This window comes from Sciurus vulgaris (genome assembly GCF_902686455.1).
Source record: "Sciurus vulgaris genome assembly, chromosome: 4".
Classification (NCBI taxonomy): domain Eukaryota; kingdom Metazoa; phylum Chordata; class Mammalia; order Rodentia; family Sciuridae; genus Sciurus; species Sciurus vulgaris.
In genome coordinates, this window is record NC_136464.1 from 120,240,691 (window position 1) to 120,264,869 (window position 24,179).

Consider the following 24,179-nt stretch of genomic DNA (forward strand, 5'->3'; position numbering starts at 1 on the left):
TGTGACCTATTTTTCTCTCACTGGGAACCATTCCATTCATCCACAAAATGGGAATAATGATAACAACTATGTTATGGCATTATTGTGAAGATTAAATTATATAATGCATGCCAGTGTTTAGCATAATATTTGCATTGTTAATTGAGTCATTAGATCTCAGGATTTTTATCTCCATCTTAACAATAATAGCTAAATTAAATTTCATGTTAACCACATGAAAACTATAAAATTGTGAGACATTGTTCTTCACATATTGTCACTTCCTAATGTTACAGTAAGTCATACATTGCTCTTCTCTAAATGCCTCATTCTCGATATTCCATATTTGCCTTGCTGTTTATAAATATAATCTGTTACCAAGCTCACCCCTGTTGTTTTAGATGGTCCTCACTATTGAACACAGATTTTCTGCCCTCTGTACTGAAGAGTTCAAAGGGCTTCGCAAGAAACAAAGTAGGTCTTTACTGCAAAGGCCTTGCAATATATCTGGGACTATAATACACAGAAGCAGCATACCGAATATATAAAAGTGATTTCAATAATTTTGTGCAAATGAAGCATTTCTCGAGGGTCCTAACCAACTATTCTTTCTGATATACTCTACACTTTTTGGCACTGAAGCCCTTGACTGTGACAGTTGAAGACCTTGAATGCCTTTTTATCACCTTTCTTCCATTAGTTGCAATCATACTTTTGATTCATGACCCGTCACAAATGTCTTTTCCTTCTTGATGTTGTCTACAAGTTTATCTTCTTTTTCTTTCTTTTTTTTTTCTTTAAATAATTTGACTCTTAGTGACATCACCGTGTATTCCACTAGTAAGAAGCCCTATTCTGGAGAGATCGTTGGATTTTGTTGTCTCTGTCACAGTATTTAGGATCTGCCTTAGTACCAGTGGCTATCTCACGTTTCCGTGTACACTCATAACATTGAGAAGAGAGAACATATTTGGTGCAGATCAACAGATTGATAGTCCTAGACTTTGAGGATAGTTTGGTGGACTAAGGCTGGAGCATATTTTTAAATACTAGATAATCTACCAAAAAGCATTCAGATTAACAAATTGATTGCAATGTGGAATTTTATCTACCATTGTAAGAAATCAAGACATATCAGTTATTATTTCCTCTAGAATTCTCTCTGTTGTAATGTTGGGCACAAGGTTTAATCAAGAAACAGTTTTTCTATTTGATATAATGAATAAGAAAATCTATACTTTGGTTTAGAGTTACACTCTACTTCAATGTATATTTGCTGTAGTGTCTGTATTTTTAAAATGGAAACAATAATATATCCATCTTACAACTTTCTGGAAAGCAAATGAAATAAAATTCATGAAGTACTCTAAAGAATTCCTGGTGTCTATAAATACATCTCTATATAAGCCATTGTGCTGTAGATAATTTAAACACTATTAGACCCAAAAGATCAGAGGAATTAGTATAATGATGGGATTTTAAAAACAGTCTCTGCCCACTATTCCAGGAAAGAGAAAAAAATCCCATCTTAAAGCAGTGTCTATACCAGTTCAAAAAGATAATTGCCAGTGTCTTCTCCAACTCTATGATCCAGAAGTTTATATCATAAATTCTTATAAAATCTAACATTAGTATTAAAAGACCATTCATTAAAGAAAACAATTTCATAAAGCATTAAATAGAATTCAATTAATGTAAATTATATTAATAGCAATGTTTGCTGCTTCTCTAACATAACATCCATGTCACATAATGAATTAGCCACGTTATAAAATCTCTGTGGGCTGGAAACAGCATACCTTTGTCTGTCTTAATATCATCCTTTCATCAGTTCATAGGCCCAGAATTCTCATGGGAGAATCGAAAAGTTGTCAGGAGGTCCCTGAATTCTGGGGTTGGTATCTGAATCTCTGTGTTTGGAAACTACATTTTTTGACAGCTCTCCATGCATTACACAGTGGAGGAGAATGGAGGTTGTATTATTTTTTAATAACTGGTTTCTCAAACAAATTACTTATGTACATTTCCTCCAGAGGCAGCATACAAATAACTTGTCAGTGGAGGGTGAAAACATGCATTTGAGGTTGAGTCAGCCATCTTGTCTCTGCATTCATAAGCAGGAGACAAGAGTTTTGATTTAATAGGTTTTGTTTTTCACTCTTATTTGAAACTACATCTCTAAGGACTAATAGTTTAATATAAATATAACTATGGTTTCTGCTTTTTTGACTTTTATGTGAGGTTATTTGTATCAATAGATGTGTGTGTGTATAGACTAAGTTTGTGATTGATTTAGTAAACAAAGATTGAAACATACTTTTTTCCCTCTCCTTATTGTTGTGTTGTGCTGATTTCTTTATAAAATATTTTCTACATCTATATAAGTATATGATAACAATTATGATTCAGATTGAGAATAAGTAAGTACAGAAAAATAAAATTAAATTCAGTTGACTAATTAATGAACTTCCTTGTTATGGATACAAACCCCTGTTAGAGTAAAATATCAAAGGAAGATGGGCTAGTTACTGATTATATTCAAATTTCTTTTATAAAGTTGATCATACAACACTAAATTATGTTCTTTTTGAATAAGATATCAGAAAAAAGAGACATTTTAAAGTAGGTTAAAAATCATGATATGCTACAGTAGTTGTTCAAAAATCAGTGCCTACTACATATCTAATACATTTCTCAAGGTAGAAAGTATGGAGACAGTATGGAGTGAGAAGATGAAATCAATGAAACTATTAGACAAGGATTACGTACTAGGCTGTGTGATGCTAGCCATTCTTTGTAGGAAAGAATGAATCATGACTTTGAGCTATCCAGGACTTCATTAGAGAAGTGTGTGTATTGGTGTGCATAATGTGTATAATGGGGACCTGCCTCTGTGGATGTTTCCTCCCTTAGCATCTCCCTCCCCTTGACCTTCCTCAGTTACTAGCTTCCTTTCATACCTCATCTTCCTTGAAGCGCTCCCACATGGTATCCCCACAGCAATCCATTTTCTATCTACTTCTTTACTATTTTTCAAAATAGATTGTGTGCTACTTGAAGTCAAGGAAAGTATCCTAGTGATATTTCCCACATGTATGTTGCGGGTCAGGCAAATTAACATGTTTAATTAATGTATGTTAACCAAATTCACACACAAATATGCTACGGTTGTCTCCTTGCACGGTGCTCAGGGATAGGCCTTTGCAGGCAGATTGCATGACTCACTTCCTGCCCCTTTTGTTTTTTATAGGTGAAATATCAAGTAAGCCATTTTGTTTTGTGGTGTTTCAATGTCCACCAACATCAGTAAAAGAAGGATAACAATAGTATCTATTTCAAAAGTTTTTCATGACTATTAATAGACTTAGATCACATAGTGAACTTAGTAAGTGCCTGGTAGTTAGACAACATAATATAACTACAATTATTTTATCTACTATTTCAAAACAAAATGAAAACATTTGGGAAGAGGGCCTTCAGATTGTTGGAAGTGGCATCTGCTACAGAGAAGAATTCAATATTATTTTGAGACTGAAGAAATATGTGCAAATTGGGGCCAAATTAAAGATGATCTGCAAAAACAGAATGATAGTCAACCATAGCCACTGCATATTTATGAACAGGCTCTTGGCATGTACCATTGAAATGAAAGACTAAATACGTGATTTTGGTTCTAACAAAATGTAGACAATAGTAATTGCTGAGAAGTTGTAATCATTTGAAATTCAAATTGAAAGATTATAAGAAAGAAAACTTTTTTCTTTGTGCTCATGGAGTCCCTAACTTATATAAATTAGTTTAGATTGCCTGTTTTAGTTGGAATATCTTTTATTATTAATTTCCATTTCGTAAAATGTGGTTTCGAGGTATGACAGGAACTGTGAAAAAGATATTAATACAGTATTATATTAACTTTTCCTAAAACTTTTTAAGAAAGACATTTATAGTTGTTTGTAATTAGTTCAAGACTTGTTCTTTGAAGGATTCTATTAAAACTTTGCACCATAAAAAAAATCATGTGTTACATGTAGACTCATCTGTGACATGGAAGACTCATGAGAAAAAAAGAAAATTGTAAGGTTTTTCTTTTGGCTCATGGTTCAAGAGGTGAAGCAGAACTTGAGAGAGAGAGAGAGAGAGAGAGAGAGAGAGAGAGAGAGAGAGAGAGAAAGCTAGCAGAGGAGGAGCCCACAGCAGGAGAGCCAGGAACAAGATATAAAATCCCCAAGGGCATGCCTCAGTGACTGCTTCCTATGGGCATGCCTCACCTGCCTATAGCTACCACCTGTAATTCATTCACATTATTGATATATCAAATGGATTAAGCCACTAAAATTAGGTTATAGCTTCCATAACTTAATCATTTCACCTCTGAATATTCCTGCATTGTCCATCCTGAGCTTTTGTGGGACCCCTTATATCCAAACCACTAGAGCTGTCTAGACAAACATGTCCCTAAGTGAAATTTGCAAACAAATTGCACTCTGGGAGCAATATTATGTTTATGGATATATGGTATATGCCACAGATATATAAAAATAAACAATATTACATTTTCAATGTTTTCCTAATTAAAAATTTAAATTTTATTAAATTAATTTTAGTCTTAAAATATACATGAAATAAATTTTTACTGATAAATAATTTGGTGTACTTTTTAAAGGGTCCCTTACCATTGACACAAATTGAGGCAAGAATATATGAAGTGCCCCTATTTGATAAAGATTAAGTTCAAGACAATATTCACTTAAGACTTCTTAAACTAGGTTAATATATTAATTCTAAGATTAACATATCTAATATATTTAATGCTTTTTTAAAGAAACTTCTTTACTTGGACTTCATGTATGAATTCTAAAACAGAGCAGATTTATAAGCTTAAGGGTTAGATTTTCCCAAGTTATGGAATTAATGAGAGGGGTACACAAGTGTTTTAGGCTGTCACTAATTGTTACCACAACATACAAATGCTTAAGAATGGCTTAGTTACAGTCCAATATGTTTTAATTCTTATATGGGGTAATTTTTAATTCAGTGTTTAGTAGCTCTAATTGAACTGGAAACTTCTGGTATTTTGTCTTTGGCTTTGGACACTGATTTTTGTATTAAGTAATTTTCCTGTACAACTTAAAGTCTAGGCACTGTGAGTTTTGAGGTCACAGAAAATGGAAATTCTTCTTCACTAGAGTAGCTAACTTCAACTATTTATGTTTTTATTAGTTATGATTTCAGTTTATTGACATTAGCACTGTATTTTGCATATCAACTCTTGTGTTTCTTCTACCTGAAAATCAAAATATTTCAGATTGAATGACTCCCTCCTTTACAAACTTTTCCTTTTGACTTATTTCTAAAATTGCCCAGGATTCAACTTAAACCACAAAATTTGATGTTAACAGGTAATTGTAACTGAACTTCTCAGGATTCTTTGCTGAATTCAGGGATGCAGGGTAAAAATCCACATTCTGTCATCCAGTAGAATATGTAAATTGGTATTTTTTTTTGGTTTCCTGGACAATAATTCTCAAGTGACGATTCTCATGTACCTGTGACACATAGAAATGTTTTCATAATGTTTAGGGATCAGGGATATGCATAATTGCAATATATATTGTACTGAACATTTAGAGCATCAGTCTCTAAATAAGCACACTCCCTGGAAATAACAGGTTTGATGGTGAATTCAGTTTAGTAAATATTTACTTTATCACATCCCTGGAGTTTTGTTATACATATCAACGTAGTGCAAGCTCTGAGAATTTGTCTCACAAAACAAAATACTAAAACTTTGGGAATTTGTCAAGTTCTTCGTGAACACATGCATATGTTTAATAGGTTTGACTGGGCAGTTCCCAAATTAACTTAAACACAAAAACTTTTTATTGAAGTATATTTTCCCACAGAATAGTTTTATTTTGTATCTTTTTGTGTAAGTATTTGTTCAGTTCATGAATTGAATTACCTGCTTTGTAAATAGTTGTGAGGGTTCTGTGATTTGTGCTCAGGAGCCAGTGAACTGAAGGTGCCCTCAATGTGTTGTCCCTGAGGATATTTTAAGTTCCTGCCCCACACAACATTGTATTTTGGTCACTGTAGAAAGTCACCTCTTGGATGAGTTGGTTCATAGTCTATTTGTACTGAGAACTATGCATGAGTGACAGACACACCTTCAGAACACAAAAGGTCCAAAAATTTGTGGGGAGTAAGATTGAGAAAGTGCTCACCTTTGTCATCATTTCAAGAGTATCTGTCCAAACTTCACCAACTCTGAGAAAAACCATCAACAAAACCCCCCAAAACCAAACCAAACAAAACTTTAATGCAAAGGGAGAATTATGCTAATCACAGAGCATTTAGAGTATTCAGATGGTTGCCTTTCAGAAAACTCAAATTTAAAAAAAATTAAAATTCTACTAACCAGTTAACAAAGTTTAAAGGACAGCCGTGCATTTATAAACCGAAGATTATAAATCAACTGCTTCTTTTGTGAAATATAGATACACACACATTAATCTTAGAAAGTCCTTTGCAAAGTTGATGGATCTGTTTCCTGAGGTTGATTTAATCTGGAAGATATCAATGATTTTCTGTAATTTTAATCTTTTAGGCAGATTTTATAATTCTTAGAAGGATAAAAGTTTTACATATAATATCTTTTTTTAGCAAATATTTCAGAATTCAAATGGATATTTTTAAGAATTTAGAGGACAAATTATATGAGTTTATGTAGGTACCAATGAAATATCCAGGATCACCATTTATCCACAATGAATTCCCTGAAAAATATAATTGGAGCTATTGAAGTTTTACTTTTATATGTTTATTTTTTTAGAATTTTTAAACATATGCTTGTGACAGAGAAATTGAAATATTCAGTATAGAAAAAAAAAATAAATTCTCAATCCAGAGATAATCACTCTTAATAATTTAGTTGTGTTTCACTCTTTTCTCTATGTATTTAGCACTTGCTTTATTTGATTTTTTTTCTCTCTCACTATAATTTGTCTATAGATTCAGGTTTGTGCCTTGCTTTTTCACTTCACTTAGAATATAAACATTTCTCCACATTATCATAAACCCATAAACATTAGTCTTCCTAACTCTGTAATGTCCAAGTGGATATGCAAATCATTAAGCAGATTGTAACTTTCCAATACAAAACAAATTATTTATAGAAACATGAACATATTTAATATAAACATACCTATGTAAAATGTTCTCATTTATCTTGGTTCTATAGAACCAATTTACTAGAAAAAAAGTGCAGAATATTACAGATTCAGAGTTTTTCCTGAGTAAACAGATTTGAGAGGGCAAATGAACTCTTATAGACTAGATAACCAAGGTACTTTCATTCCTAAATACCTATTTGTGTTTCAGGACCCATCCCAATGCTCATTTGCTCCCATGTATTTTCTGTGATACTGTTACCTCACACACCATTTCATTTTTTATCTTCCACCACAAAGAAAGGGCTGCGTCTTTATTTCTTACAGTCCTCATGTGTGCCCCAGTGTTCCTGTACGGTAGCTGTTTTCTCTTAGATAAATGAATGAATGAAGGGTTGAATTGAACCCTCCTTCCTCCATACAGGTGGGATTTGTACCCCACATTTCTACTGATCAACTACGTCTACATTTCTATAGGCTCTTTCTGAATTTTACTTGTTTCTTTACTCCGTATCTCAGTGAAATAATCGAACTTAATTTCTCCAAAACTACTGAAGAGATTAGTAGGAGATGATGTCTATGGAGAAGCTTGGGAACTAAAAAAATCTGAGAAGTGCCCTCCTTCAACAGTTCAAATTCCTTCCATTTCTTCAATGGGTTTAGCTTCTTATTAATTCACATCACCTTTGTTTTCCTTTTTTTTTTTTTTTTTTTTTAGTAAACATAATAAATGGACTAGAAAGTGTTGGTTAACCTTACACAGTCAAGGAAGAGACAGACAAAAATTAGTATGAGATTGATTTAGTGATGTAATTGAAGGAAAGAAGACCACCCAGGGTGACCTGTCTGAAAAGAAACCTTTTTGTTCAGAACTGCAGGAGAGAGTGTGGCTGGGTGAGTCTCTAAGTGCTTGGGATATGAAGTGTGGATTTGAGCATTCCTAAATTGTAGTCCTCTTTTAATGAAGTTGTTTGAAAATACTAAAGGAAGTACGGTAGCTACGGTGGGAAGCAGGCTGAAACAATTACAAAGTCTGAAGTTGAAATCTGAAGTTGTGATTTTATTCAAGCTTCTGAGTGTAATGATTTAAGTGAGGTCTTCTGTTTGGCTAGAACTGGGAGAGCTGGGCTTGCTCTTATCCTCTGGGACAGACTTGGGTCACTGTTGTAGATCAGGCTGGGTTGAGTGTGGCTGCTATTGAGGCAATTGATCATTCTAAATGCTTTTGCTAATTATTTCACTTCCTTGTTTCAGTTTAGGGTTTTAGCTTTTCTGTCCAAGAATTACTGATTTTGAACAAAACATACCAGTTTATCCCCCAAACCCTTATTTAATTAGATATTCAGATACCCTGATTTAATTAGATATTGACTAAGGGTATACCTTCTAATAAATTGTTAGAGTCAATATTATAGTTAGGTCTGAATAGGCAATAAAATATGTGCTTCTGACCACCGTACTATAGATAGATAGATAGATAGATAGATAGATTCTTTTTGGAAAATCCCTAAAATTCTTTGAAAGGAATTTGAATATTCAAGTGTTTTACAATTAAGTTATCTTCCCTAGAGTCTTGTAGGAAGTAGTGACCCTCTAGAAGTTAGCAAGACTGTAATATTGAAAGATTACCAAGTCTGTCAATCAGGAGACCTAATGGTAAGTTATGAAGGAATAATGATAGGAATGAAATCTTATTAATAAATCAGTTTCCCTGCTTCCCCTGAACTGAGAAGTTGTGTATAACTCCCAGGGGAGTGCCCAGTGGTCTTGTGCTTTAGACAAAAGGGTCAGTGGTTTGACTTGTCTTCCCAAGTCTTTTCTTTTGGCCCCTTCTGTTCTTTGCATTGGTATCTCAAGACTGCACTCTCACCTAATTGTAAAGTAATCCCCAGTAGGGTGTCAGTTGATGGCTTTAGGGTGTTACCACCACCAAGGGTATTTGCATTTTAATGGAAGGTTTTAAAAGAACTCAAGCTTTGAGTCTGAAAGCAATAAATCTCTATTGGTGGAATTTGAGGCAATGTGATAGATTGGGCAGGAGAAATCTGTGGTGAAAGGAGCCCACTGGGCCTGTTCTAATCACAGCATGAGTTAAAGTGTTCCTACTTAGGAGCCTGACTTCTCCTTCTAGAGTGAAAGCTGTGAGGACAACTCCTGTGGCCAGAATAATAAAGCACTCCTGCAAGGTTTCCTTTTCTTGAAAACAAGCTAAAGGACTGAAAATTTAAATCCTTTAACTTCCTCTGCATTTTCTATCTTCTCCCTGGCATCTTGGTAGAGATTGCCCATTACTCTCTTCTCTTTGTTCGGACTTGAAATGTATCTTCAGCACTATGTTGAGAATTGGAATTTCAAACTTTGTGCCTTACTTTTTATATCCTGGAAAGTTTTTGATCACTGGTATTGATCAGGTGGGATGCTTGAGAAATTCGGGGATAAATGGTTTCACAAATAGGTTAAAACTAATTAAAACAAATACAATGAGCCAGGTGTCATTGTAAGTTTTAAGGACACACAGGCCATGTTTTATGCACTTTCTGCCATGTAGTTTTGGTAGCAAAACAGATAAATAGGTTAATGCAAACATTGCAGAAAAAATTATAAGAGTTGTTCACCATAAGCTGTGAACTACCACAATGTCTCAAATGTAAAACACAGTCAAATCTACATGTTAGAAAAATCTTCTGGAATCAGTATGGAGAGTTGTCTAGACTGTAGACTCTACAGTAGGACAAAGTTGGAGGTAGATCTTGGAAGCATTTGGAAAGCCTTAATAGTAGGTCAACTAATAAATGAGTAGTTGATCTGGAAGATAGGAGTGGGGAAAAAGGAAAGAGAATGGATTTTTAAAAATGTCTTCATAGAGATGATATTAGAGTGAGCAAGAGAGGGAGACAAAGCTGAGTCCTGGATTTTTGGTTTAGTCAATTAGGTACCATTTTGCTGAACCAGGGAAAGAGGAATAGATTTTAATGGGGCACATGCTGAGTTCAGATTTGGACAAGCTGAGTCTTAGATATTATAAAACATCTCAGCAGGGATGTTTACTAGATAGACATCAATCTGTCTGAATCCCAGGAGGAAGATCTGGGCCATAGATGTATATTTAGCCATTAGTCTTTAGCATCTAAGTGATGACAATAGAAGAGATCATTCGGGGAGAATGGAAACTATTAGAAGGATGTTGATTGATCCTAGACAAATAACAAGAGTTAAAAGCCAACCAAAGATGAGGAGTAATAATGAAGAATAAGAAGACTTAGCTAGGGAGATAGTTCAGAACAATAAGCAGGAAAGTATCCCTATTGGTTAACAAAACAGCCAAACTTGCAAACAATCTCCCTACTGTTTTTCCAAAGCCCTCCAGGATCTGACCCTCAGCAGTAAGTCTAGCAGTTTTAGTCCTTATTCTATTTAACGTCTCAGTTCATTTGAAACAGCCCAGACATACATTTCTATTACTTTTATTCTTATATTCTCACTGTAGTGTACTTTCTCCCATTCTTTTCTTTTCCTACATTTAGTCATTCTTATGAATTTTCTTCTAAAGCTTTACTCCATCTTTCTTCCCTGAACATAGATATCAGCTGAAGTACCAATTAAGACATGGGTTGCAACTTTCTTATGGGACTTAGCCTATTACAATTTGCATCACAGTTATTTATGCACCAGATTCTTCTCCCTTGGCAAGAGTATAAGTTCCTGATGACTAAGAACTCATTCCCTCAAATTATTGTCCATGGTGCACTGCTTTGAAAACAGCAGGTATTAAGTGATTATTTGTTCAATGACCACATATACTACATACATAAAATAAGAGTATCTTTGAAACTTCTGATAAGGCAAGGGAACTCAGCTGAGGCAAACACGAAAATGCTTACTTATGAAAGAATGTATCTGACGTTTTTGATATATCTAGGTGTGTATTGGCCAAATAAATTATGGAAGAGCATTTCATAAAAGTGCATTCATAATACAGAGGGCAAAGATAGAAATATAGTGCTAACAATGTTCGTTTCAAAATTTGCTAATATTATATTCTTGATGTTATTTTCATACAAAATCAGCTATGACTTGTCTCCTCTTCAACCTCTGTTTTTATAATTTTAAAATTAATCTTGTATAATGGGCATGTAAAGGACAACTACAGCTGAAACAAAAGCACAACATTTTTATTTATCTAAAGACAGAAGTAAAATGCTCTACTGACAGTTTCTCAATGATGTTCTACAAACATCTCCAAGCTTTTCCAATATATTTTAGTATATTAAAAATAAGGCAACTTAGTGTGGTTGTTCACTTAAATAGAATAAGGGTTAAATGATAACTTGACTTATCTTTTAAATGACAAAAAATAAAGAAATTGCAAGACCTTTTCACACATTAGATATGTATTGTCATTTATCATCTAGATATCAGGCTAGCAGTGCGAAGTAATAAAACATATCATCGAAAAATGTGCTATAGGTCTGAATCACTCTTTCATTCCACCTCCCAGCTAACTGTAGTATTAAATCAAACAAGCAGAACATTTCCTTAGGCAGCCATTGCCTTTTAATTTCCTGAAGAACCTTAAAATATCATTCATTACAAGTACTACACATATTTGGTTTTAAAAGTCTCATAATCAATAGCAGGCTGACCTGTAATAATTATTACAAGTTAGTGCATAATTTTCGTGCTGAAGGCTGCATGCAGAACTTTAGCATATGCAAACGAGGCAATTCAAACTGTGTATAGATATTAATATGAAGAAGCAGGTAACGAGGTGCAGGCTATGAATTATGCATCAGGAGTGGCTGATCTTCAATGAGGAAATGAATTCAGCATGTAATCTAATTAGTGATGGAAGTCTATTACATCTAACTGCAAAGCAACGTCCTTGAAACAAATTTATTTACAGTCCATGTTACCACTTGAAACAACTTTGAAATGATGTGTAAGACAACAGCTTAATTGTAAAATTTTTTGTTTGTTTGTTTCAGTTCTAGACCTGGAAGGCCTCCTAAGAGGACTCAAAGTGTCACCTCCCCAGAGAACTCTCATATCATGCCACATTCTGTCCCTGGCCTCATGTCTCCTGGAATAATTCCACCAACAGGTAAGAGTGCTACTTATTTATGCCAAAAATATTAAAAATCAGCCAATATCATAGGTTGTATACATACTTGTTTTTACACTTGTATTTTTATGCATCAATTTTATTTTTGTGTACACTAAAATAACATTACTGCTAACAGTTTATTTCGAAACTGCTTCATGATCACCATCATTTCTTTCTTTAAAATAAATGAAAGAAACATAATTGAGCACAGTGCTAGAAGTTGTTTTAATCAATCCTCCTACGAATATCAAAAGCAAATTATAGCTTCTATTTTCTTGTTAAGGAATAGAAGTTCAGAGAGAATCAGTGACTTTCTCAAGGTCAGTGAACTGATAGCTCTTCGTGCTAGGCCTCTAGATTCTAAACTTAATTCTCATTCCGTAAGAACCCAGAAATGAGAGGCATGCATTTTTAACAGCAGATGACAACTATGTCCAATAGAATATCCGCTATTTTTCTCAAATAAATTTCTCTTAGAACTATTTAAAGCAAGTTTATTCTTAGAATTTTGAAAATGTATAAGTAAAAAAATGAGTCTTGGACCACATAAACTCTCTTCTATGAAGAACTTGAATAAGGTACTGCAGCAAAAATTAATCATTTGATTTTCAACAAATAGATGTGTTCGTTAATTCTTTTGTTTACTTATACATTTGCCCACTTGCAATTTTCATCAGGAAATTAGCCACATTCATGAGGAAATTAAAATAATGATATTGTTATATCACATATAATATTTATATTAATTCTTGGAGTCATGGAAGTTTAATAGGAAGAGAGACATCTAAATGTCATGTAACACAATCTATATAAATACAAATCTGGAAAGACAAAAAGAAAAGATTTCCTTTTGTTTCTGATTTCTTCTATCAATATTTTTCTTTTCCTTGTAGCATTTTTTTTTTTCCCTTGTGGTTTAATATAACCTTGGGTTATCTGATTTCAAATTTCCATATTTGGGTCAAAGTCCCTTGAAGTCAATAACTATCTCTAATGTACCTTTACTTTTGTCACAAATCTGAAAATTTCATTCACCTTCATGGATATTTATCAGACATCAGCTGAGTTGAGTTTTAAGCTCTTTGTTCATTTTATATATTTAATACTTTTTTCATCAATGCACCAAAGCTTCGTAACAGCAAACAACTGAAATTCCCATAGAGATTTGACTTTTTTGTGCTAATTTTGTGGATGAAAAATTGAGATGTGATAAAGAAGTCAATAGTTGGAAATTTTCCCATTACAAAGCAGTTGTCACCATTTCTATTTAGTTAGGCATGTTTCTCTAGTAACCAAATCCTACTGCTTGAAATTCTAATTTCTAATTGGGATCTGACATTTCTAATTTCTAATTTCTAATTTGGGATTTGGAAAAGGATTCAGAAGCAGATTATTTAGCTTTATAGTTAATTTTATAGTTGATTGAATAATAAAATTTCCTCATTAGAGAATTTAGATTTTTGGTACTACATAGAAAAATCTTTTGTACTAGTTAACCTTTCATATATTTTATAGTGGAAAGACTCAAGTGTGAAAGAAGAAAGACCTGAGTTTTTTATATAATTAACTTTACATGAACTATTTTGGGTTTTTTAATGCTGGTTTTATAATCATTTTTCTGTATTTGGTAAGCTACATTGACTCTCAAAATTTATTTCATCACAGTTCTCCTAAGGTGAAAATATATTGTACATTCATAAGAAAATAGGAAAGATCTTGTTCCAAATTGTCTTCCAATATTTAATCTTTCAAGGTGAAGATAATAAATACTTTAGTACCAAAGCAATAATGAAATAAAATGATACCTTCAAAATCTAAATGTACCAATACCTCACACGATTAACACCATAAAGTATCTCTAATAAATGAAGTTCATATGTTAAAGTGCTCCAAACATAATATTAAATTACTTTTGAAAAAACGTCTTCCTAAAATATGTTACGACTTTGTCCACTGAACATAGTTTCAGCTTGACTCGTTGTTGCTCCATAATTTTAGAAGCAGGGTCATTTTATGTATTCCAGTTGCTCTGCTATTCTTCTCAGACAGGTTTTTGTATCTTTGTCCTTTCTAATGTGTTGTGAACCTCCAAAAACAGGACTGCTGTCAAGCTTATCAAGCATTACATTGAAAGAGACCTTAAGCAGTCATATTCTGGGAAAGAAATGAGGAAATGGAGGCTCATGAGGAGAGCAGGCTGGGTTGGAAAGGGGATCTCGGAGAGTTCAGTGCTCTGTAGAGCCCAGTGAATGGCTTTGGGAGTGTGAACTCACTACTCCCTGATTCACTCACTTTCATCTTTGAGAACGTGATCCAAAGAGGTAAGGTTGCTAGAGTGTGACTGTTGCACTTGAATGGTATTATCATAATATATTCAATATAATTTCTCTTTTTACATAAAAATTTTCTAGACTATGGAGCAGTTTAGATTTTGGGAAATACAGAGTAATGACTCCATATACAAGGAAACATACTATTTTATTAACTGGCAATCTAATGATCTGGGAGTACAGTTTGAATTTAAAATCTAGAGCTTAATGGAGATGAGAACATGGAAGGCATTATGTATTCGTGCATAGGTTATGATGGCTACATTTGAGCCTTATCATCCATACCTAACACCTTTCTCCCAGGAACTATTTTTTGTATGAGGAAATGGTATTCAATATGAATATATAGGCTTTCATATTCTGGGACTTTATATTTGCTACTTCCCCTTAAAAAAATGATGCATTTTCTTTTTTTCCCTGAGAAAGGTGAAGTGTGTTATTTAAAAAAATAAATAATATTGATAATGCTATATTTCTCTATTCTTGATATTAAGCAAAACTGGTTTGATAATGTATATACAAGTTTTTTTAAACTATGAGTTTGAATCTTTAATAATTGTTTCCAGAGTTGGGGATTTAGTCCAGTAGAGTATTTGCCTAGCATGCATGACGCCCTGGGGTGAGGGGAAGAGAGGGAATTTTCTTTTCTAAGAGATTGCAGTATTTCTTATCTTTAGAGATGTAGATTTCAGGAATGGGGTTTTTAGCTTAGTGGTGGAGGTCTTACCTAGCATGCCTGAGGCCCTGTTTTCCATCTTCAGCACCATAAATAAATAAAACACTTGGATTCATGTTTCTAAACTGACAAACAATCAAAGAGAACTAATGTAAACATCAAGATTAAAAGGAAGATGCAAACAAAATCCCCCCAGATTTCAAATTCCAGAATTCAATTGTAGCATACTTCATGAACATTGACTTGCATGTTCATTACTTCTCATGGTAATAGCAATTTAAAAGAATAAAATGTTGTAAATTTACCTTTGAAGTTGCTTAATTTTGTTCTGTGAACAGAAAATTATTTAATTTTGCAAGTTTACAAACATCCATTTATTTATTCCTGGATGGTGGTTATTATTTTTAATATATAGTAAAATATATATTAAATATATATTTATATATATTAAATATATTAAATATATATCTTTATATTTTATATATATTAAATATATATTTAAATATATTAAACATATATATTTAATATATATGTTTAATATATTAATAATATTGGTTATTATTTTTAACCAATATGCTATGCCCATATTTTTTATTTATTTTTTTTATTTTCAGAAGTTGAACATTGGAATTGCTTACATTCCTGGAAATGTTTCTTTTCTCAGGAAAGAGGCTATCATTATATTTTTTTAAAAGTCCTGTCTTAAAATTATATATTTAGATATTTATAATAAAGAAGGCAAAAAGCAAACAGAACAAAGTAAAAGAATTGTGAAGTTACTTATGGAGTTTTTGTTTTTTTTGTTTGCTTAAGTAGACCGTGTGTAACCTTAGATGTGGTTGTGGGCAGATGGTAATTTCAGAAAGTTATGATTGTCACTAGATGCCATGGCAACCACAAGTTGAAGTAATGAAAAGAAAAAAAAGAATCTTCTTTGTAGAGTCTTGTAAGGCCCTACTTCCTGTAGTGGTCGTCACACTTATTTGACTGAGCACTTGTCTTATATCATTCTTGATAATAAACACTGATTGAATAAATTTCTTTTTAAACAGAATTCCAATAACATTCTTGCTTTTTATAGAATCATGTCTATTTACAATTAAGGAAAGGGTATTTAGGAATTCATAAACACTTCCTTCTTGTGCCAGCAGTGCAATTTGGATAGTGTTTTGGCAACTTCTGTTTTTATCTTTAGGTCAGAATACAACCTGGTTTTGAAATACAATTTTCCTATCAGTATTAAGAAGTTACCTACTGAGTCAAATACTTGGATTTGACATTAAAAGTTATCCAATAGCTATTTATTTCAAATACTCTATCAAATGAATGAGTGAATTATAGTTTTGCTTCTTGGGCATATCTTTCTCTCACAGTTACTTTGTAGACACATAACCAATATGCATTCAGAGGAAAGAAAGTCATTGTGTACACACATACACTATACCTAAGAGGTAAGACTTTGTACCTTGCAAATTGATCATTTTGGAAAAATACAGGACCAGGAAAATATTAATCTAGAGTTAATCCCATTGAAACATTCTTATTTTAAAAAAAATTCAAGGAATGTATTTGTGTATGGATTGTTGATACAAAAATGTATTTTCAAAGATTATATTCTTTATTTTTCCAGCTAAATTTTAGTTAACAACAACAACGTCCAAGCTATCCTTCATAATACCAGCATTTGTAATATTTTCAATGCTTTAATCATTCTACCTTCTCAGGAGAAAATTCATAGTTTGGAACTGTGCCTTGTATCTTGATAAATGTATTATAATAAATGTATTCCATGGGGGGACTCACAAGTAAGGACTCACAAGTAAGTAACAGAAAGATGTACAAGTAAAATGGCCACAAATGGATTGATCATCTTCACTAATAAATTAAACATAATCTACTGAATACCTCACTCAAAGAGTGACTACGATGTAAACTGTTTAAACCATTATGTTAATATGGTATGTTATAAATGTGGTTTTTACATTTATATATGGGGAATATTTGTGAGGTTATTATCAGCAGATGCTTTGAGAATAGCACCTTTTAATCCATCACCTATATAATACATACTGCCCTTTAGTATTTCTTGAAGATAAAATAAAAATATATATATATATATATATTTTTTTTCTTCCTTTATGGAAAGCCAGCCTAAACATCAGACTTCATCATTCATCTTATTAAATTTTAAAACTTGTTTTGGAACTCTGTTATTTTCCTATAGCTGCTCTAACAAATTACCACAGGTTGGTAGCAGATCAACAGAAATTATTTTCTTATCGTTTTAGAGGCCAGAAGTCCTAAACTGGTACCATTGGGCAGAAATCATGGTGTCCATAGGCCACACCCAGTCTGAAGGCTGGAAGGGAGAATCCATTCCTTGGCTGTTTGAGTTTTGGTGACTGCTGGCATTGCTCAGTATATGACCCCCTTGCTCCAATTTCTGTTTCTGGGGTCCTTGCCTTCTTTTCTTGTGTATGTGTTCATCTAAAATCTCTCTCTGCCTCTCTTTTGTAAGGATACTTGTGATTCTATTTAGGGTATGTTGGCTAATACAGGATAATCCCTCCATCTCAAGATTGTCACATAATCAGATTTGTAAAAACAAAACAAAACAAAACAAAAAATCCCTTTATTCATCTTAAGTGGCATTCCCAGGTTCCCTAGATTAGGATGTGGAACATAATTTCAAGGACATTTATCAGCCTTCCACCACTCAGCAAGTCCTTAGGAATCAGGTATCCGGAGAGGTCCAAATGTGTTGTTGTGGATATGTACACAATGTAGCCTCTGTGAGGTTTTTGGTCAGTTTTGTTCACTGTGATATCACAGTGCTTAGAATATTGCCTGACGTGGAGTGGATACCCCAAATAAATATTTATTCAATGACTATGGCTAATAAATGTCTAGTGAAAGTACTACAAGTACTACAGCCAAATCCACAATATGCCCTAGCTCTGTTACTAGCATAGAAATTCATAAAAATCCTTTTTCCTAAGCTCTTAGAGCAAAGATCTGTTATTTTTAGATTTAATTAAATAACCACATATTACTAGACTTCTGGACAGGCCTCTCATCTACTTAATTTAGAAGAAAATTACAGTCCTTTCTTCCCTAATTTATTTCTTTCTTCCAAATTTCTGTTGAATTCTGTAATCTCATATGCCTACGCTGGACTGCACTAAAAATTATAATTTGCTTACACTTTCTCTCAGTAGATTTGCAGTAATGAAGTTGCTAATGTCTCTAATTGACTAATTGCAAGGTATTGTTTGCTTCCTTTTGGTAATGTGATAGCTTCTTTGACAAGAGAAGTTTGTTTACATTAGAAAAGCAAATCAAATTTTCAGAGTCAACTTTTGATTATGATAGTGGATATTACATTGGCTGGAACTTTGTAGATTATCCACTTCTTTTGTGAGATTCTTAAGCAGTGCTCTAATCCTTGGTTACTCAGTCTTTTGAATATTGTCTTTTATGGCACCCTGAAATTTTTTCCACCAATAGGAGGTGCTATTATTATCTCAGTTCTCTCCCTAACAGAGAAGTGAGAAATGCAAATATTTTTCATTCAGGCAATATTGCTATAGATACATTTTTAAAATGCCTAAAAATATTGTAAAACAAAAGTTATACAAAACAAGATAAAGAATATTTGTTTATTTGCTGCTCTAAGACTAATTCTGGATCTTCAACTCCTTCCCTTAAGATTGTGCTTTAAGCTTATTTTTATAAGAATTAACCATACCACATTGGAACAGTTTTTTTACTCTCTGCATACTTCTTAAGGATCAGTTTGGCAACTTTAGTCTGTCTTGTCTTTTGCAAAGAAGTAGATTGATAATTGAAAAGATTGAGAGAAACAAAATTTCTAGAGAAAAGGCAAAAGGCAAAGGACCATAATATAATAAAACTTTGCATTAATGTCCTAAAACATTCATTGCCTATTTGTGAATGAACTTAAGAACTGATTTGAAAACATTCTGCATGAAAAACATTGAAGCATTTCACTTGGATCTGTAATCATATAAACCAATACTGTGGTAGAACTTTGGGAAATGCTAATATAAACCTAAATTTAATCAATAGGAATATAAATACTATTTTAATACTGTACTTCAGATGGCATCTACATTTTTATATCTAGTCATGGCAACGCATTTTTTAGTAGGACATTGACAAACTGGTGAGTATTAAGGAACAATTTAGATGATGTGGATTTGGAAATGATGATGTTTAGTCTGAAGTGTTACAAGAATTCTGAAACTGATGATAGCATACACTCATATACTATGCCTTAGATTGGGGGAGGTAACTCAAGTAGGAGCACCTACTCAGCATGTGCAAGGCCCTGGGTTCATTCCCAGCACCAGAACCAAACCAAAAAACCACCACCAGAAAAGGGTCTTGTTTAAGGGAGAATGGCTCTAAGAGTAGAATGTATACCAATAACATCTGAATCATTCCTTCTGATGAGAATGTTTAAGAGGAAACTGGGGTGAAAAGTTGTTTGCTAGAATTTTATATTTAACTTATTTTTATAGATTTTGGGTGAAAAGTTTTTTGCCATAATTTTTATGTTTATTTTTATAGAAAAGAGTATATATGGTATAAAACAGTTTTTTTTAAAAAAAAAAAATCTCTCCCTTCCTATCAGCCATCTTTTCCCTTCTTAATAATCACTATTCTTAGGTAAATTTGAAACTTATATTAAGAGAGAAGCAGACTGGATAGTACCATGTGTTCCCTTCTAATTATAAATTCTGATGCTTTTATTTTACTTTACCTGGAGTTTTTTTCTCCCATACTCAACAGGGAACTTTCTAGGTAAAACTGTCTATTTTTCAAGGTTTCATTATATATTGTTCATGGTTGTTTTGTGGGGGGGAGTATAAATTCATGTTGTTTTGGCCAGTTTTTAAAAATTAATTTTGAGAAACATACTTCATACTTTTAAGCAATAATCCTCTTTCTCGCTACCCTGTTTTTCATTCATGGAATATTTGTCTAATGGGTAAAAATGTAACATAGTAAGATAACCCCTTTTTTTTTTTCATTTGTAAGAAATTTTTAAGGCCCTTCCATCACCACCTCACTTCCCTTCTCCTTCCTGAGTACTTGGGGTTCATAGCAGCAAAGTTAATAGGAGCAAATGGCACCTAATATAAAGGAACACCTATAATATAAATAATATACTTATAATATAAATAATATATAATATAAAGAAACAAAAAGGAACACTTATAGCTGTGATAGGATTTGGAGCTAGGAGTGGGGAAAACATCACTGTTTAAACTGATAATCATCAGAAGTAATGACAGAACAACATACACCCTAAAGGGATTTAAATGAAAGAACTGGAACTTTACTATAAATTACATTGATTTGACTTTCCAATTTAAGAAATAAAGTTTCAAAAGAGGGGTTAATCCCTGAAAGTCATAGGAATCTTTCACTCACACCATTCTGAAACGTAGAAATGAGCCATTTGAACGTTTTCATCCATTATTTTCTTCACCATAAAAATTTTTTAAATATCAAAATTATTTTTAAATTGTCACGAATGTCAAATGACATAATTTATAAGAAAGTTTTGGGAACAATGAAACTAAACTAAGGTAAATCATTAATTAAACGGACTGATTTCTGTGCTATTGATTATTACTACTGGCTATCTGTGTTCAAACCAACTCCATTTGATTTAAAAATAAAATTGATAGTATCTTTAAAAGTATAGCTTTCGCATAAAATGGTTTCGTTTAGCAAGTTATTTATATGTACTCAATAGATACTCCTAGTAGAGGGAGTTAGCACTACGTTTTGGTTACTACGTGTTTACTTTTCAAGACCATAATGTCACTCAATTCATTTTACAAACTTGTATTTGTGGGGAAAATAAACTTTTTTGGATATGAAATGTTACTTCTATCATTATAATACATGTTCAATCTGTCATATATTGCTTTCAGGAAATATGCACATTACAAATGAAACTAAGCCTTAAAAATGGAGATTGCTTTCAATTGATTATATCTGTATGCTAAGCTATTTAATTGTTGAAAATGAATTGACATATTGTAAACAATGAAGCTGTTTTCAAAATGATAAAGGTGTAACCTAATTCAATAAATTGAATCAGATTACACAAACACTTTTGCACTTCATTAAGGAAGTAGTCAGTATAATTAACGTGAGAGCTTTTTATTATATTCACTGTTGATATATGGCTAAAATATACACAGTAGACTCAACTATTTGAAAATCTTTGTGCTATTTCATATTTTAATGAAAGTTACACAAATGCAATTCCTAGCAAAGATCTTCATAGTTTTATGTTAATTTTAGAATACAATGAGTAAGTCATGACTCATCTCTTTAAAGGACACTATTTTTCAAACAGAATGATATTGTGACGTAGCTACTATCATGGAAGTGAAAGGCCTGGCTTTTGTGCTTTTTCCTGATCAGTTACTAGCTAAGTAACCTGAGTATTAGTATTTGGACTCACTTGTTCAGTCATCGCAGATGACTACTGATATCTAAAACATCATTTTAGGGAAGAGTCTTGTCCAAAGTTTCACTATTATTTACTAGTCAATTCAAGTTTTCTGATTTCTCTTTATACTTTCCTGCATCAAGTTACCTTCTGAAATAACTTCCTCATTTATCATCCTTCTTAACATCTGCCTTATTGCCTGCTTGATAGGAATATGCGAAGAACGAAATGAGCTAATGAATCCAAAAGCATTTTGCAAAGTGTTACATAGCAAGGTATCTGATTTTGAGTTTTATTAGGATAATTTTCAAAGCAGATTTTTTGCCATGTTCCAAAGAGAATAAAGTTATTATCTCTCTGTTTGAGCACATCAGTTCTGGAAATAATGGGTTCTTCCCATACTTATGGCATCAGGTTGTAATCACCTCCTTATTTCTTTTAAATTGGTTTTTGCATCTTGCCATTAGCTCAAATAAAATATTTTTCTCCTGATACAATCCTCTTTTCTTGTCAATGATTACTTTTTGATCATCATATAGAGAATTGTATGATTCATAATTAATTTACTGAGATGTGTTTTATATCACATCCATTGGTAGAGTATCATTCTATTCAGATAAAATGTATTCCCTTTAGTTTTCATTTAAGAAATGCAATTATTATGGAGAGACTGTTTTTCTAAATATATATTTTCTAATTTTCTGAGCTTGCTTCCTGGGATGTGAGGATTTGACTTAAGGAAATAGAATATTGAGTTACAAAGATTAAAAGGAATGTTAACACTTTGTTTATTTGAAAGGGTTATGCAAATATAGGTTATTATTGTGGATTAGAATTAGAAATGTAATGCTGTATTATCAAGATTTTCTTTAAATGTATAAAATATTCAATACTAAAGTCAATAAAGTGTTTAATTCCTCTATTAAAGCATTATTCCTCAGAAGTCAATTTTTTGAGCACTTCTTTTTCTTATGAAAACATTTATTTTCTAAATGTGAAATGTAATGTTGTAAAGGTTTTCAAAACCTGTCCTTCTATTTGGATACCTTATTCATCTATTAAAGCAGTAAAATGCCCTTTGTATTCTCTATTATCTTATATTGCTTAATAAAATCCCTCTAGGAATTATATTAGGGAGAAAATGTTTAAGTAGAATTACATTGAACTATGTTGATTTAAATGAATATAAATGCAAGTATCTCTAAATTCCAAGAAAATTAATCTCTTAATAATACAGTATAATGCTATTTTGAAGTTACTTGAGCATGAGATTCATCTCATCATACCTAACCTTTAAGTTACTTATTGAATAAATTAAATTTAAGGATACCATTCCAAGGAGAACCCGTTACCATATGACCTGTCCATATGAGTTGTCTTTTTGATTTATAATGGCAATTGCTTTCTCGGCATGAATTCATGACATAATAATATTCTATGAATTTTTGAAATTATAGTGAGCTCCACATCAATCATCTATATAAAATACTATATGTATCAATGAGAGGGCACTATTGGAATGCAGACATTTTAGAAATATGCACTTTTTCACCAATGCAATATTGTTATTTTAATAAAAGGGGGAGGTTGCTTCTTTTGATATATTTTAATTGATCATAAAAATGGTCAGCCTCAGGAATCCCATTAGCATACTACCCCCATCTTCTCAACAGTAATCTTTATTTTTCCTTGAATGTGTCAGTTGCCCATTCAGCCAATTTTGCCTAGATTGCTGTTGTTCTTGGCCTAAATTCAAGGAATATTGCATCTGGGGTTACTACCACATTAAGTCTTAAATTTCAGGATTGTAATTAAACAAGGCTACTGGTATCTGTTCATGTTACTTTTATCTGTAAACTCAGAGTGATATAAAGTAAGATTTCAGTTACAGAAAGAATTGTGTGCTGCCTAAGTTTTCTCCAGTTTCTCTTTATAAAATATTGTGTAAATACCTTTTTTATAGTCTTTTATGAGTAAATATTTTTTGTTCCTATCTTATATGATAAAAGTCCATAGGTAGACTTTGCCCCTCAGCAGCTACCTCAGTTTTTACTTAATCTCACTTAATTTTTCTCCTAAAATGGCACATCTACTAGCATACTGGGTTCTTTGTTCTTTTACTATATCTTATGTCTACTTTTCATTAATGATCAATATACTTTGAACTGATTTCTTATCTCCTCAATAATTTAGCATTTCTTCAGTAACATATTGGAAGCCCAATGGGTACACTTAAAGGGAACTTTAAAAAAATTTTAAATAGCTTATTCAAATTTACAATCTTTATCATGTGGTTTTGTAGAACTATGGCCATACAAAAATAATATTTTTGCAAATTAAAATATTTAATATCTGCTTCAAAATACACATCCTTTTTATAGATATTCTTACACTTTTGGTGTCTATTTACTAAGACTTCATCTAT

General features: G+C 32.4%; 1 protein-coding gene across 3 annotated transcripts in view; it reads left to right on the forward strand.

Moving 5' to 3' along the window:
* DACH1 (dachshund family transcription factor 1) overlaps positions 1 to 24,179 on the forward strand; it is a 394,019-nt gene that overhangs the window by 151,613 nt on the left and 218,227 nt on the right. For all 3 annotated transcript variants that reach the window (XM_079138922.1, XM_079138923.1, XM_079138924.1), the window contains exon 2: positions 12,134 to 12,249. In XM_079138922.1, the coding sequence (XP_078995048.1) occupies positions 12,134 to 12,249 (116 nt within the window). The remainder of the gene's footprint in view (positions 1 to 12,133; positions 12,250 to 24,179) is intronic.